The sequence below is a fragment of the Boleophthalmus pectinirostris genome, unplaced genomic scaffold, assembly GCF_026225935.1.
Source record: "Boleophthalmus pectinirostris isolate CB_2022bp ecotype Guang Dong unplaced genomic scaffold, ASM2622593v1 HiC_scaffold_13, whole genome shotgun sequence".
Lineage (NCBI taxonomy): Eukaryota > Metazoa > Chordata > Actinopteri > Gobiiformes > Gobiidae > Boleophthalmus > Boleophthalmus pectinirostris.
In genome coordinates, this window is record NW_026571036.1 from 22,547,554 (window position 1) to 22,565,415 (window position 17,862).

Here is a 17,862-nt window from a genome sequence, read left to right on the forward strand (position 1 = left end):
TCTATGTTATAATGTTGGTACCTCATTCATTCACACATTTAACAAACCCTGCATATTTAGGCAGAGTTCTTCTCTCAAACAGAAAACACTTTGTTTTACATGATGATGTCATGGTAAAACAGGAAGAGCTCCATACACCTTCACTAGAATCATTTAGATAATTTCAGCCCTGGAACTACCAATCTCTACTGAACTAAAGGTAAAAGGTAGCTGTTAACTTGAAAATTATAGCTTCATCGCATAACAAGGTAGAACAGAGCATTTTGAGCTTTGGAGATGTAGACAAATGCAGACTAATAATCCAAGATTACTCAAGTATGTGTGAATGAAACAAAACACTCCAGCTATGTTTTTGATGAAGTAACATTATAAAATGTTGTAAAGCTCAATTTTGCGTAATATAGGCCCTATAAGTATATATATTTTCTATAGAGAAATCTGTCCTCTGCATTAGACCTTGAATCACTGGTTTACTTTATGGTTTTATTGTACAACCAAAGATGAATGAAAATTGTGTCACCTGTCCTCACTCCAGCGGCGTGTCCGTCTCTCCGGGCTAGTGGTTGTAGTACTAGTTGTAACACTGGTGGGACTTCCCGGATCTAGGAGGGAGGGCTTCTCTGGGTTGAGTCTCTGCCTGAGCTGCTGTAGCTCCTGTTCGTACATCAGCCTCTGTCTCTCCAGAGCACAGCGCTTCTCCTCTTCATGCTGCCGCTCCAAAGTCTGCAACACTGACTGCAACGGGTCTGATAAAAACACAGGACTTTATTATGAGGTGTGTACATAATGTCCAATGTGACTATGCGGGGATTTGCCCTGGTGGAACCTTTTGCAGTCTGTGTCTCTTTTGACAACACTGGTAAATAAAAAAAATAATAAAAAAGAGGAAATAGGAATTGCAAAAGGTCACAACAGTGCAAAACACCCTCTTATTTTTTTGAGTCAAATAGTAAATATTAGACTCATCAAGATGTGTTTTGAATTAAGCTTGAGTATAGATTCCAATGTATTGTTTTAATAACAAGAAAAAATTTAGAATAAATATATAAAAAAGTTCTGAAGAACTTAATTAAACACTGACAACGGGCCAATGTAATTACAATACATGTCATTCATCAATTAAAAAGGAACTGGTAGCACCATGTTTTATAATTCCAAAATCAAAAGAGCTTTGTGAAACTAAAAACATAATACACACTTTCACACCTTCTCATCTTTGCATTGTGGAAATTAGCAATGGACAATATGTTAGGGCTGATGTTATATGCAAATTTCTGTTACTGGATACAACTGCAGAAATTTGGAATATGAGCATAGTCTCTAAAAAGATACCGTGGAAATTTTGAATAAAAGAAAAATGTAAGTAAAAAACTAAATGGTGCAATAATGATGATGAAGAGGCTGACCATTGCTGCCCATGGCCTTCATCATGACCTCAGCCTGGGCAGACTCATAGCTGAAGCTGCGTTCGCTGGAGACGTCACTGAAGGAGTCGTGGTCCACATCTAGGCGGTCCACGCTTAGACCGGCTTTAGGGGCGGAGCTCTCCTCCCCCTCGGCGGCGCTCTGCCCCTTGTGTTTGGGCAGGTTGATCCTGTGTGGTCAATGTCACAGAGAGGAAGGTTGTGTGAGAAACAGGAAGAAAACAAAACAAGGTAGCACAAGTGATAAAATATATGATGTGTTATAACTATTCTGAATAGTTATATTCAGAATAATATCCATACAACAATTTCTTGTTGTATGGATATTACATAAAATAAACTTTACTAATTTTGGTCATATGAAACACTACAAACAGCAGAATAAAAGAGAGACAAACCTAAAGAAGTGGTTGTTGCCCCACAGGATTCGGTCTCCATGATGCAGCTGCACTGGACTTGTCACTACAGAGCCATTCACACAGGTGCTGCAGAGACAAAAAAAAAAAGGAAGACTGATTAGTTTAACAATGGTCTTGATTTTTGGTTGAACTACTATGAAACGTTTTGTAATAAGCCATGTATCAAAACTGGTATTGAGTATAATTCCTTTTAAATATTGTGACGACACTCAAGATAAATGAGCAATGATGAAAGTAGCAGATTCTTACCGAGCATTCCGATGAGGAGTTAGTACTACAGTGCTGTCATTGATGTCAATGACACAGTGTTCAGACTGAATGGCCATTCCACAGAGCTGGATGTCCTGAGAGTTAGCAGAGCCCACCCGAGTGTGATCCTGGGAAAACAGGCAGCATCAGAAATATGATTAAAATAGTTAGTGAAAATAAACTGTAACTTAAAGAGATCATATTATGCTATTTTCTGATTTATATTATAATGTTGTTTCTTCATAAAAACATACCAGGAGTTGTGTTTTGTTGAATTCACACATGTTTAACACACAAACTGAGGCCTCGTCCACACTAGTAAATATTCAAGTCGTTTTCGTTGCGGATGCAGTGTTCATCCACATCGTCCGATTGAAAATGGCTCCAGAGATGGAACGATCTGGTGCGGCTAGCTCCAAGAAATTCATTTGAGTCATTCATCTGTGTGGACGCCTGAATATGCTGATACAGTGGTACGCTGATGTAGGTCTATGCGCCACGAAATAATTCTCTGCCAAAACACTAAGAGGCTAAAATATATGTCTATTCATATATACGGTCTATGCGTATGACCTGCAGATGTATAATCTCTGAAAAGTTTAACATGAACCATCTCCAACACGATGGAAGCACAGAACAGACTCACCATTAGCTGAACACCCCTCTGTCACAGAAAGAACACATATAATCCACTGAGTCATGTTGTTTAGTCTGACAGAAGCTGAACTGTATCAGCGCACAATAGCAAGCTGTTTTTTGAGTGCTTAGTTTATGCAAATTAGCCATGCAGTTTTAAATTTCCTTTCTGTAAAACATAAACAAATATGCTCAAAACTGTGTGGATAGGGATGGTTTGCGGACAGAAATGACGTGTCTGGACACAGATCGTTCCCAATACGGTGATACACGGATTTGTTTCAATGTAAATGTAGTCCGAGTTCTCCTCTCAAAGTGACAATACTGTTCAACTTGTGATGTCATGTTTTTTTGTGTTTTTAAACTCCATACACCTTCACTGGAATCATTTGGATAATTTCAGCCCTGGGATTGCCTATCTCTACTCAACAAAAAGTAAAAGATAGAGAAAAGTTGCGCTTCATCAAGGTGAAAAGGAGCATTTTGAATTTTATATGAAGATAGACTAATAATAGGAAAAGGATTACTCAAACATGCATGAATGAAACAGAACACAACTCCAGGTATGTTTTTGAGGAGGTAACAACATTCTAACATGGCTTAAAGCTCACAAGAATAATTTTACAAAATATAGGATCTTTAATGTACATGAGATGTGCCTAATCGTGTGTTGTACCTTGAGGTAGTAAACGAGCAGTTCGTTGAGGGCGGGGTCGGCGTTGAGATTGACCAGGAAGCACTTGTCGTCAACCACTCTGATACCCGAGGACTGTAGAGAGATGCCCAGGCTCTCCAGCTGCTTCTGACGCTCCTGCACCACAAAATATTACATTATTTAACCTAGCATATATACAGTAGCATAATACAATCAATATATTACACCAGTATGATCAGTACCTGAGCAATTTCCTCAGTTTTGCGAAGCTTCTCCTCCCAGGACACAGTCATCTCCTGTATCAGTTTCTCAGACTCCTCCAGACGCTCTTTCAGCTCTGGAGCCTTCATGGACTGAAGATATAAAAATATGTGATTAGTTTTTTATTAAAGCTTTTCAAAATACATGTATCTATAGGACTGAAAAAAAAGACACACATGCTTTAAAAATCCTTATAATATAAGGCCACACATTCAATTTTCTCATGATTCATGCACTTAGTACTTTTATATTGCCTTTAAGAGGTGACCAAAAGCTGAGAGTTTACACATCACTGCAACTGTATTTCATTTAACCCTAAATTATAAAAGTACATTCCTTATTTACAATGTTTGCTTTTCTACAGTTACAGACAAAAACGATTGCACAAAAAAATTCATTCATCCGTTGTTATAGCCCCAATTATTTTTGACATTATGAGTCATATTAGTACCTATGCCATTTTTATTTGACTTGATGAAAAATTATATAAATAAAGATTGATGAATGCTGTTGGTTAATGAACGGTTGGTTAATTAATTATTACTCTGTACCTCAGCCTCTGTGAGCTGTTCTCTGAGCTTCTCCACCTCCTCCCTGAGCTCGCGGATAATCCTAGCATTGGGGTCTTCGTTGACGACAGCGTGGTTCACGATGCTTTTGGCTCTGTCTGCGTACCTCAGTGTGGACAGAGTCTCATCGTAATTATCGGCAGCAGGACTCACTGTAGCTACCATCGCAGTGCGGCTATTACCTCCCAGACTGTCCTGTGTAGGGCACACATACATACACAAATATGCTATTTATCTAGTATGAATTTATACAGCTTCTTATTACTAAGCCAGATGTTAATGGTATTTGCTTATTGATTTTACTAGAGAGACCCTAGTGACAGTTCAAAGGTGTGGCATAAATATTTATATTTAAAGGTATTTTGTGTAACTTTTCTGGTGCAGGGTCCATCAAATGCTTTTCTTCATGGAGATGTTACTGCTTTGTCCAGAATGTTTGTGACCATAACGGTTTGTCAAAGCTTGCCTCAGAAGCTAAGCAAGGCCGGACCTGTTGCTGTATTCTTAGGCAATACACTTCATCCATATTGATTAGTATAAAAATAGAGGGTATGAATGATGGTGGTGGTTGGAGGGCCAATGGTGCAGATTGGAAGCCTCACTTCCATCAGTCTGTCCCAGGGCAGCTGAGGTTACAATAATATCTTACCCCCAGAGAGTGTGGAGGGACTGAATAGTGCTCTGTAAAGCACTTTCATAGAGACCAAACCAGACCAAGTTACACATTTCAGAAAAAGTAAAATTTCTCAGAAGTGGCTTTTAATGAATCATTATGTAGCCAAGAGCTGCCTGAACATCATGTGAATAGAGACAACAGATAACCTCCGAGAGGTGCATTTTTGTTAAATACATCATGACGTTATCAAAGTTTTGCAGTGTACCTTGAGCAGCCAGGTGAGCACAGAGTCTCTGTAGGGAACAAACTTGTTTTTTCCAGCTCCCTGATCAGCCAAGGCCGAGATAACCAAACCCAAAGTACTGAGCGATCTATGGCAGGAGAAGTTATTATCAAAGAGAAAGAGAGAGACAGAGAGAGACAAAGAAGAGAGAGAGAGAGGAACACTATGTTACAAGATATCAAGTGTCCTTATACACAACAGTCATTTTGTTCTTAGTACCTTTATTTTACTCCTTTTAGATTGGAAAAGAAGTGAAAGTTTGTGTTTTTTTTATATTATTTTAATCTCATGGGCAAATAATCTGTACCTTTAAAGGTCCTATATTAGATACAATAGACTCTTAAGCCATATTATAATGTTGTTACCTCATCAAAAACATACCTGGAGTTGTGTTTTGTTTCATTCACACATGTTTGAATAACTCAAAACATTATTAGTCTGTATATATCTCCTAAATTCAAAATGTTCTGTTCCACCTTGTGATGTCATGAAGCAGTAATTCAAGTTAACAGACTACCTTTAACTACCTTTTACCTTTAGTTTAGTACAGATTAGCAATTACAGAGCTGAATAAGTAAAGGTGTAAGAAATTTAAAAACACACATTGTATTACCACACATCACATGGTGGTGTCTTTTCTGTTTCTGAAGAACTCAGCCTAAATATGCAGGGTTTGTGTGTTAAACATATGTGAATGAAACAAAGCACAACTCCAGGTATGTTTGTGATAAGGAAAAAACATTATAACATAGATCATCCCTTTAAACAGACAAGATTTCTGTGTAAGTTTGCAGGAGATTTCTTGGCATGAAATATTTATATCCGGGAATCACAGAACTGTTGAAATGAAACAAAAATTGGCACAGGGTTGAATGTCTCTCAGCACAAATTCACTAAGCAGATTTTTTTCTGTCAACGCCACAATATCACAATTTAATTTAAATAGATGGCAACAGAAAGTTGGTGAAGCCTTAATGTTATTATTGTGACCAAAACGACAACAGTCATAGGGCCCTATCTTACCCCCGATCTTAGCATTATTGTTAACGAGGGGGCGTGTCCAGGTTGAGATGTATTTCACTGCTGTACGGACAGTACAAGTACATATATGGTGATAACATTTCAACCAATCTATGACCGCTATTGCATTTAAAAGCACTGCCAGTGTGGGTAATGTCTGCATTCTTTGTCTTATTATGAGGCACCAAAGCGGAGTGTGGGGAAAAGTTAGATATGGGTACAATAAAACAGCTCCAGAGCCCCACGACACACAAAAGCACCAGTAGAGGCACCAGGAATATAGAATTTTGGATGGGCCATGACTGGGTTTGTGTTCCGAACACTCTGCGCACACATATACCCCTCTCACACACGCACACCGCTATAAGCCCATGTATGCACACATGTCAACCTTTTTAGTTTTCTCTGCGTTCCTTTGCCTCCCATTACACAGCAGACCAGTGTCTATCTCATACGCTCTCCATCCCGGAGACCCGCTGAGCGCTACTCTCTCCCTGGTCGCATCCACTCCCGCCACAAAATTTCCACTGCTGCTACTGCTGACAGTTCTCATTCTCATCTCACAGGTGTCCACTGCATTTGGCCCCACACATTTATACATTTATTGTCATATATATGTTTCTGATTTTACATCTTTGTGCATAGACATGGATTAAACCATTAACACACAGGGAGGATGACTGCATGACCTGCATTTGCTTCGGTGACAGATATGCGCCATGGGCGCACAGAGCAGGATGCACAGGTCTGTACAGAACATTGATCATGTGCACTATACATCTCGAGCCACTGTACAAAGCTCTACTCACCACTGCCAAGAGAGCAGCACATACGAGACATGACTCTGCTCTGCTCTGTTGTCACAGCCCTGAGCTGTCAGTGAATGCAGACACTGATCCCTGTCAAACTGGCTGTTTCATGGCTCTGTGCAGTTTTCTACAGTTCTGATGATAGCCTCCCTACTGGCGACTAACTTTATATACTAACCAAAGTGGCACAATGTGAATAAATTTGGTCATAAAATTAAATGGAGCTGATGACAGAAAGGGTCAGAGGATGTGAGGAAATCCGACATCGCAGCATTAGGACTGCAGACTTTGCTGCACATAAGATCGGGCGCAAGATAGTGCCCATAATGTTAACTTCACCGATTTGTAAATTAACTTTTCTTAAAGCTTTTTTAAGCCTTGGTGACTTATTCATAACTTTGTCCATCTATTATGTAATTTTCAATGTTAACTATAGCATTTGTGAATAGATCTACAGGTTTGGTTTACTTACTTGTTTATGTTACTTCCTTCTTTCAGTCTCTCTCCAGCTGCTCCAGTTTTTGCCGCCCGCTCACTGCCGGCCAGATCCACCAGACTCAGCTTACTGACTTTCTCTCCACTTGTCTACACAAATTAAACCAAAATAAATAATACCGGCTTTGAACAATAAAACACTGTATATAATATAATCAGACTTCTCAATTCGTTATAAAAATTGTGTCAGAATTGGAAATCATTATGATTTGAAACAATTATTTAAGTTTAGAAGAGGAATAGACTTCTTATCTTTTATGCTGTGTAATTCATGTTTTAAAAGATATTGTAGCTTAGGTAAGTTAATTTCTGATCAAGCTTTAGAGGGGCAGAGCATGCACCCACACATCAACACATCATTCAGAAAGTTTTTTTTTTTCAATATTACCATTTTTGTATCTGATTGGAGCTGGAACTGTAATCAGGATTAAAATTTCTATTGATTTCACAGCCCTACATTGCCATTTTAATTGATGTATTGTATTTTAAAACTTTTTTTTATATATACATGCGAGATAGATGCATTTAATGTCATAATGTGGAACATTCTAGGCATACACTTTTATTTAGCAAAGTAAGGTAAAAGTGCACTGTGTAACTAGAGGGTCCGTCACCTGCTTGTCTCCAATGTTCTACAGTAAGACTAAAACTTTAAGAATCTTCATGGGGACTTGCAAGACAAATTACAAGTGGGTCATTCCACGCCATTTCACCAAATGGCCCACGCACTTTGATCTAAAAAAATTTTGAAAAAAATACTAAACAGTCCCTTATTATCATGTACCAACCCTGTAAAGTTTTTGTGATTTTCGATCATTACTTTTCAAGTTACAGCTCATTTTATGAGGGGAGTATGTGTCAATTTACCGGCCCAAAATCGCATAATTTTTTCTTGGCCGTTTTCACAGGTTGATATCTCTGTAAGTATGACACATAGGGGGCTGAAATTTTGTAGGCTTGTAGTCCTCCACTCTGTGTTCAAATAACAACTATTGAAAATTTGGTATCTCATTGTCATTTTATATGAATTTAAAAATGAAAAATAACTAATTAATTTCCATGGCGTACCATTTTTAGCCCATTTTTAAACCTACTTGTAGGTGTAGGAGACCCTTAATTTTTTTTGAGAATCAAGATTTTTACTAGGACTGTTAAAAGAAATCACCAAATGTTGAAAATTTGAAATAGGTTATGTGTGAGAGTCCTGCTAATAACAAGAAAATGCAACATGGTCCGATTTTCACATGTAATTTATGGCATGTGGGTAGTGATGAAAAAATCTGGAATAATTTTTCTTTGAAAGACCAGAAAAAAACCTTTCATATGGTATCAAGCATATGTATTTTATGAGGCTCCTTCAATTTTTAATTGTATCTTGAACATTCGTGTTTTTGAGGTTTCAGTCACAGTGCAAGACACAATGACACAAGTATACAGCGATCATGTACTATGTTTTAATCCAGCAGCTAACGTCACTAAACATTTAAAGACAGAAGCAAATGGTTTGATAATAATTTTGATCTGACAAGGTATCTGACATCCAAGAAAACAGCTGTAGATTATTCTCATATTAAAGAAACAATCAAGTCACGTTCAACAATATGATATTGTCTTCTCTTAGTTGTGGTCGGCACATTGATGTTCAACACTATGCAAAACGTTACAACAGATTTAGATGCGCAACGAACTCAAATATCCGGAAGCAGCGAAGTAGTGAGGAAACAGTTCCCTGTCATGTTTGGATCACCTGAGCAGGTAAAGAAAGTTTTATGGAGCCTTAAATGGAAAGTGTTAAGGCTGTCCATTTAAGGGAAATTTCAGGATTTGAGGGAGTTTATCGCATATAAAAATATCATATTCATCTTTATTCTGGGGTGTACCTATATAGTTCCAAATGCACATTTGTTTTGAAGTTTTTTTTTGTTATATATTTTAAGAGAGCCAGTACATGTTTGGATCACCATGGGACCAAGAGCCTACTCCCAAGAAATTAATGAGGTGCACAGATGACGAAGCGCCTGATTCAACTTACAAGGCCACACCCCAGTCAGCATGGTCAACTGAACCATCTAAAACCAGTCCACCAGGGATGAAAAAGCCTCCACAAGTTGAGGAGAATTCTGTCAAGCTTGTGGGGACTGTCCATGCTGCCGTGACCTCGGCCAGACAATCCCAGAGCTTCGGGACTGACTGCAGGTTTATGAGGATGTGCCTACCAATACTGATGATGAATAAGACATATATGTTCTGTGTTCTGGGTTTTTAGATAACTTGTAACACATCCTGCTGATTCATTCTTGTTCATTCTTCATGTTTAGGAGCTTTAGCTGCTGGAATAAAATATAGTACATGGTCACTGTATACTTGTGTCATTGTGTCAAATGTGAATGTTCAAGATACAATTAAAAATTCAAGGAGCTTCATAAAATACATGTTTGAAAGATCAGAAAAAGACCTTTCATATGGTACCAAACAAAAATTATTAAAAAATTTTTTTATCACTACCCACATGCCATAAATTACATGAGAAAATCGGACCATGTTGCATTTTCTTGTTTTTAACAGGACCCTCACACATAGCCTCTATGTGTAATACTTATGGAGATATCAACCTGTCAAAACGGCAGAGAAAAAAATTAAACAATTTTGGGCCTGTAAATTCACACATACTCCCCTCATAAAATGAGTTGTAACTTGAAAAGTAATGATCGAAAATCACTAAAACGTCACAGGGTTGGTACATGATAGTAAGGGACCAGCTGGTAATTTTTTCAAAATTTTTAAAAAACATGATGCATGAGATTTTCTGGAAATTTGGTGAAATGGTGTGGAATGACCCAGGTTAGATTTGTGGAGAGGCAACCCCACTCACAGTAAGAATGAATGATTTTTAAGACCATCTGCAGATCATCTCCATAAAAGTTACACTGTGCACCTTTAAAGTTTCTCTATAAAGTATTACCAAAATAGACAATTTGTGACGATCTGTCTAGTTTAGATTATTGTAAATAATTCATTAGATCAAATATAAAATAATCTCAAATTTATTATTATTATTATTTTTTTTTTCATTTTACCCCAGACTTAAGGTCGCAAAGTGTGTGTGTGAGGATGATGTTGAACACTGCATGAGATCGGCTGCTCTCCTCGTTCATATTCGTTGCTGCCACCGTTCGAGATTTATTCCCCTCCATCAAAGACTCGATATCCTGATTAAACAACATACATATAACAAATAACTTAAAGTGTAATAATATGGTTCCCAGGGCAACGTTATACAATAAGAATGGTTATATTGAAGTAAACACATGCACAATACCTTATAGCTTGATACAGCCAGGCGTGAAAGTCCATCCACATAAGGTCCAAACACCTTGTGCTCCCTCACTCTCAGTGTCTGTCGACCTCTAAAAGAGAGACAAAAAAGTTTTACATCTCATACATACCCAGTACATAGTTCCAAGCCCCAGTTTTAAGTTTATATTTTCTTATTTCAATGTGCAGAGCTATGGACATTGTTATGCTAAAAATAAACAAGCATTGCTACAATGTCTGACCTTGAGGATTTTGTGGTGGTGTAATTCACTACAGGGTTTTGGGGACTTTCCAGTTGGTGGAGGGTTGTTGAAGAGATACTTTTGATACTTACATGACTGCAAGAGGTGCTAATAATAGTAGCAATCTTTTGTTGTACTTGGTATTTTTAAGCAAAAGATCAACAGTTGCTTTATAAGTAGCTTTAAGTGCCAGCATTAGTTGGAGTCTATGTACTGAATTTCTGAATTGAATTATTATTTTCACTCAAGCTATGAGCCCTATGTTGTCTCTTGTGTCCCTAATAAAGACAAAGACGAAAGATTAAACGAACACCAGTTTTGACAAGGACTGAACTGATTTGGATAAAATATCAAATTGTGATTTTTTTCAGACAAACATTGCAAATGCAATATAATTGGATATTTATGTTTTAATAGTTACCAACTCTGTTCAAATTTCACATTTAATGGCATCCAGAAACTTGAACATTTGAAAGAGGACTGAAATCTGAACAGGTAAACTAATCCAAGAACATGTTTGTAGAGATCTAAACTACTACTATTACAAATAACTTTAAAAACTGCAGTTCTTGCGATGTGCTAATTGTGACCATCGAAATTAAGATTGTGATTCAGTTGTGATAATTTGCAGCCCTAGCTTTGACTCAGTCTCATCAGTACCCTTTGGGGTCCAGGAGGTCGCGGACTTTCTCGTTGTAGATCTCCATGTAGGACACCTCCACAGTGAAGCTCTCTCCCTCCCTGAGCTCCAGGTTGATGCGGTTGAACAGAGCACTGCAGAGACGAGGTATCAGACCAGGCTGCTCCGCTGAGCCCATCATGGTGAAAGACTTCCCTGAGCCTGGACACAGGAGGGGAAAGAACTGTCACAGCCGGTTTATTTGATTTTCTGTTATGCTTTTGGCTTCTAATCTAGGCGAGTTTAAAAGATCCCAACATTGGAAAGAATTAAATCTGAAGAAAATTAATATTCATTCATTCATTTCTTCTTCATTTTCTGATTTGATGTCTGAACTCTGCTTCAACTCATGTTTCTACTTACCAAGGATTGGCAATAGGTCTCGCCATTAAAATTATCTAACCATATTATTGACAATAAGACATTCTGAAACTTGATTTAAATTCAGTAGACTGCCCAGCCCCAGAAAGTATCATAACGTCAACATACAAAATTTCCCTTGTGGATCAATCAAGTCTATCTGAAGTCTAAAAGGAAGTACAAAATCTTCAGTCAAAAATAGCGATGCTCAATGTAAGATTATAATTACTTTTTTTTGTTTGTTTTTTGTTTTGTTTTTTCAAATTTCAAAAACAGGAACTTTTTTGTTTAGATGCTCTTTGTACTTTAACAGATATATTTGCAATCAATATTAAACTGATATGTCATGACATGACTACCGTACATCAGTTAATAAATAATTTGTATTTACAATTATATTATTTAACATTCTCCTTTTACTGCTACCAAAACCATACTTCAAGTTGAAAAGTAAAATCTGCCATTTAACCTAAAAATCCACAAATCCACTTAAAAACAAACCAGTATTAAACACAACAAAAATGCCAGTTGATGCTGCAGAACACTGTTACTGAGGTGTTTTATGTTGTTTTGACAGAGTGTTAGTGAAAATGCCACAGTAAAGGTCAGTGCATCCTGCTGAGACTCGCACCAGTTCATCACTCCAGTCTAATTAACAACGGGGATCTTTCTCATTCACTAAATCAGCCTGTCACTGCGAGGAGGTCATTCACAATGTGAGCAGATCATATCAACTGGATGGATTATGGAATTTTAAGGTGCACTAAGTAACTTTTTGGTTGGGGGTCCATCACCTACTTGTTTCTATAGATGTTGTTGCTCTGCCTGGAATGTTCCACAGTAAGACAGTAAACAGCTCTACGTTATATTTATTAAATTACAGATGGGTTTACAGCTCAAATATACATAGGAATACAGGCATTCTGACTTTGAGCGGGGTTGCCTCCCTACAAATCTTGACCTTGTCTGGTTTGGTCTCCATGAAGATAGAAAGGTTTAATACCATACTGTGAAACATTCCAGACAAAGCAATAACATCTTCATGGCGAAAAGCATTGGAGGGACCTTCCACCAGAAACGTTAATTATACATTTAAAACAAAACAACAAATATTTACTTACTTTTACTTATTTACTTTATATTTTAGTGTCATGTTTACTCTTCTATGAGGCAAGTTATGCTGATTTTAAAAAGTGCTCTATGTAACTTTTCTGGTGGAGTCTGCTTACTTGTCTCCATAGCGATGTTACTGCTGTGCCTGCCAACATGGCATAAAATCTGTCTGTCTCACATTTATTTTACTCATTTCACTAAAGATGTTTTTATTGCACAAAAATACATGCACACTTACTGTATGTATGTATGTGTATGCTCACTGTTTCTTAATGTGATACCTGTTTGTCCATAAGCAAAGATGCAGGCGTTATAACCCATGAAAGCGTTGTTGAGCAGACTCTCCCCAAGGCACTGGAACACCACTTCTTGACCTGGACAAAGCACAGAAACTTTAATGAACTAAATAACTTGGACTTGCTTTTTTTAATCACAGACGGCACTAAAGAAGTATACTTCCTGTAACTAATTAATCTACCCAGTGTCTAAATTATGTGGTTGTTGCGGTAGCCAAAATGTAATTACCGGTATTCATTTGCAGTGAAGTTCGGTCCTTAAAGGTCCTATGTTACTTGAAACTGATTCTTGTGAACTTTAAGACATGTTATTATATCCTAAAAAACCATACCAGTCGTGTTTTGCTTCATTCACACGTTTTAGTAATCCTTGATTATTAAAAGTAAACTCAAAATGCACTGTTCCACCTGTGATGTCAGGAAGAAGTAGTTTTCAAGTTAACAGCTACCTTTTACCCTTTGTTCAATAGAGATTACCAATTCCAGGTCTAAAATAATCCAAATTATTCTATAAAGGGTGTAAGGACTTTAAAAACACAGTGGATATATAACATTATAACATAGATTAGAAAATAGTGTAAAATAGGCCCCTGAATCCCACCATGCAAGCGGCTTATTCACAAAATCCATAAATAGTTCACAATATCAGGAAATGTCCAGCAAGAAGATAGGTCTAAGAAATGACACAGAGCTCTGAAGGACCAAACTAAAATAGAAACAAACCAAAGTGCTTTCAGATAACCACCTGCAAACTTGTCTTTCTGAGCATCATCCATGGACCAGAAGCAGTGATCATAGGCAAAAACCTGCAAATGAAAAGACAATTTATGAGTTAAGTGTTTCAAAAAACATGTTGTAAATACGTAATTACAATACTTACTTTTGGCTGGTTACTGAAAGAAAAGAGAAAAAATACATTATAAACTAAATAAGTATTGATTTAATTATTATAAATGATGTAAAAATTGTGTTATATCTTAGTTTTGACCCAACCCAAAAATGCATTACTATTCAAACATTTGTAACAGAATTAATAGAATAATAATTATATTGTAATCAACTGAATAAACAGATAAACAAATTACAAATGTTGTGCAACAATGCAGCAGAGATTAGGTTTTGGCTCTGCAGTGACTGTTGTGTTTTAATGATAACAACCCTCACAAAATCAGGAGCTTCTTATTCCCCTTTTTAGATTCAATTTGAATGGAGCGAATTTGACCTTGAGTCGCTCTAAGAAACTGTCTCCTAGCAACATCAGGGACACTTCACACCCTACAGTAAAATCACTAGCACTAAAAGAAGAACAAACAAAAATGTATATGTGTGTATTTTTTTTTATCAACTACAAATTAAAATCCACAAAATCAAAGAGTCATAATAATACTACATCACTGTGGGCTATTAAAACTTTTTAAACTTATGACAGTAAAGTAAGGAAGTCAAGAATCTTCAGCAAATTGCTTATTGTAATTATACAGGTCACATTATACAATAATTGTTAAAAGGTGCATTGTGTAACTTTTCTGGTGGAGGGGCCGTCAAATGCTTTAAACCATGGAGATGTTATTGCTTTGTCTGGTATGTTTCACAGTATGGTATTACAGCTTTATTTTTTATCATGGAGACCAAACCAGACCTAGTTACAGGTCTGATCTGCGGGGAGGCAATCACGCTCACCATAAGAATGTCTGTTTTTCTAGGAGTTTTTGAGCTACAAAACCACCTTTAACTGAAAATGTGAAGTAGAGCTGTTTAATGTCATACTGTGGAACATTTTAGGCAGAGCAATGACATATCCATAAAAAAAGCAGGGGAGGGACCCCCCAACCAAAAAGTTACGTAGTGAATCTTTAACACTTGAATTTAGAAAGTTTATTTTTCATTCCATTAATTTATATTTATTTATATAGGAGCCCAGTGAGAGACCCAGAGCTTCTTTTTCCATGAGTACCCTGTCAACAATACAAACAAAGCAAAAACACAAAACACTGACTGAGCAATAAATAAATAGCGTATTGAGAGATTTAGCTATCCTTCCTAATGCTGTATGTATGTTTAGACTTGTAAACTTCTGCTCATTTGTTTCAATGCTAAAGAGTTGAAGAGCCAGAAAAGTAACTACTGCATTAAAACTTAACTGCTTCATTGTATAGAAAGCCAGGTATTGTGCCACTGCCAACACACTATAAAATACAACAATGCCAATAAGAACAACTCAAGCCAACTATAGATTCATTGTTCATATGGAAATCGCAAATAACTCCTGCTTTTGCCCAAACTGTTTGCTCTCTCAGGCTTTTTAATTACACTTTGGGGAGGCCCATTCACACTGCAGCTCCTCAGCATGAGAAAACACACAGTCTCCGCTCAAGCAGAAATAGTAATTTGGGGAATGAAAAAAAGTAAATTTAGTCACACATGGGGGCAGTAATAAAACAAGGGCTCCCTGTGTGAACGCTGGCCTTCATGAAAGAGCAGCTTTAACTCCTGCCCTGTCCCAGACCCAGAGGACATTCCTAAGATAACTGGACAGATCTGAGGAGTCACTAAAGCTAATATTTATCAGGCTTTGAACACACACAAATCTTATCAAGTCTGGATAAGAAAATACTTCAGAAAGTCAAAAGTATGGCAATGGAAATGGTCATCAGGAGTTGGTCAAGATTTCAAGAGGACACAGCAAAGAAAAGGAAATGATGCTTCTCAAGGGGTTATCCAAAAATAAATAAAAACAATAATGAAAAGATCTAAGCAAAAATGGTGATTAATATCGAAACATGATGGCACAGTAAATGACGATACCAGTCAAATGTTTGGACTCACCCTCTTGTTCATTTATTTTTATTTTTTCTATAGGTTTACTACTAATTATGTAGCAAAGAAAAAAAACAAGTTAAATAACTACTACTACTACTAATTACTCAAAGTCCTCAAATTAAACACCTTTTGCTTTGTTGAAAAATATTTAGTAGTATTTAACTTTTTTCTTTGCTAATTCCATCTTATTTCATATATTTAAAGTCTTCTATATGTATATCAAATGTAGAAAGAAATAAACATAAATAGAAAATTACCAAACTCCAGACTTTGGTGATTTAACATAGCAGACTAATGGAATTTCATTTTATGTGGTTGTTAGATCTGGCAACAAAACATAGGTAGAAAGTGATGGTAAAAAAAAAAAATGAAGAAAAAATATATTTGTATTTTTTGTGAAGGTTAAAAGTTGAAGTTATAAAAGTAGATCTAATTGGTTATTTCTAACTTGTGAAGGCTATAACGATAAAGCCTTATTGAAATGAGAAACCTGGAGTGACGGACAGCCTCCAGCCGGGATGCATATTAACACCACCGTGGGCTAATCCAGCAGGCATTGTGAGGACTTACAAAAAATACAAACTGTACAAAAATCTCATATTATTTATCATATACAAGTTTAGTGTAAGCTGTGACTGCTTTCATTGATTTACATAAAGGAACCCACATTGTTTGTAAAAATTAGAGATTGGCCGATATGTTTTTATTATTTTCTAAGTAGTATGTATTTTAATACAACCTGACCCACAACCTTTTTTTACCACAAAATTTTAGTGTTAATATAAACTAAAACAAAATGACTAAACATATTGGCTTATGCTGGAAATTTAAGGCTGATATCCTATAAAAAAATATTGGCCCAATATATAGACCGATATCTCTGTCTATCTCTACTAAAGATCTAACAAATAAAACAGCCAAGGGTGAACATGGCTGACCTTTACCAGGCTAAAATAAGAGTGGGCAAGAGAGAATTGTGAAATAAGCCAGAGCATAGACCAAATACCATCACACACATATATATGGCTCACCGAGTACACTCATTATTGTCCAAAAATATTTTAAATTGGTAAATTGGGATTAAAGGCAATCTACCCAATTTAAAAAGTGTGCAAAACAGAGCTAGTTCATTTTAAAAGGCTTAAAGTTATTCCTCACTTACCTTATGCATCCCAAGCATCCTAATTATTCACCACAATGAGTTTATAAGCGCTTTTCACAACTTTCAGAGACCAGAATGAAGTTTTTCCATCACAGTACTACTAACAACAACTAGCCTGCTAACATGCAAATCCTGATAATTGCTTTCATTTTAAAATGCAGACAGCACACAGCAGATATATGTTGACTTCAAAAGCTGCTTATACAATACATCTGTATTGGGGCAAGACCATTTTTGCTCAAATAAATGGGTAAAAAAAAAATCAATACAGGGACTTCCATGTATAAAGTCACAAGTAAAAATTTCAGTTTGAGGACCTCTAAATTCCTCCACCTGTTTCATTTGCATAGCCAGCTTCCTCACTTCCTAAACCAGGCAGTCAGATTGATCCTGTTGAACCTGTTCAGATGACCGCCCAAGGGGAGGAATACCTCAGTAA

At 36.8% G+C, this 17,862-nt stretch overlaps 1 protein-coding gene across 4 annotated transcripts in view; it reads right to left on the reverse strand.

The window, feature by feature from the left end:
* LOC110158640 (kinesin-like protein KIF13B) overlaps nt 1-17,862 on the reverse strand; it is a 46,041-nt gene that overhangs the window by 24,351 nt on the left and 3,828 nt on the right. For all 4 annotated transcript variants that reach the window (XM_055149116.1, XM_020923190.2, XM_055149115.1 and 1 more), the window contains exons 6-20: nt 14,322-14,334; nt 14,187-14,247; nt 13,427-13,519; nt 11,654-11,834; nt 10,756-10,843; nt 10,514-10,645; nt 7,414-7,526; nt 5,095-5,200; nt 4,196-4,408; nt 3,626-3,736; nt 3,405-3,539; nt 2,093-2,220; nt 1,823-1,909; nt 1,407-1,594; nt 521-746 (exon numbers count right to left, since the gene is read on the reverse strand). In XM_055149116.1, coding sequence (XP_055005091.1) covers nt 521-746; nt 1,407-1,594; nt 1,823-1,909; nt 2,093-2,220; nt 3,405-3,539; nt 3,626-3,736; nt 4,196-4,408; nt 5,095-5,200; nt 7,414-7,526; nt 10,514-10,645; nt 10,756-10,843; nt 11,654-11,834; nt 13,427-13,519; nt 14,187-14,247; nt 14,322-14,334 — 1,875 coding nt within the window. The remainder of the gene's footprint in view (nt 1-520; nt 747-1,406; nt 1,595-1,822; nt 1,910-2,092; nt 2,221-3,404; nt 3,540-3,625; nt 3,737-4,195; nt 4,409-5,094; nt 5,201-7,413; nt 7,527-10,513; nt 10,646-10,755; nt 10,844-11,653; nt 11,835-13,426; nt 13,520-14,186; nt 14,248-14,321; nt 14,335-17,862) is intronic.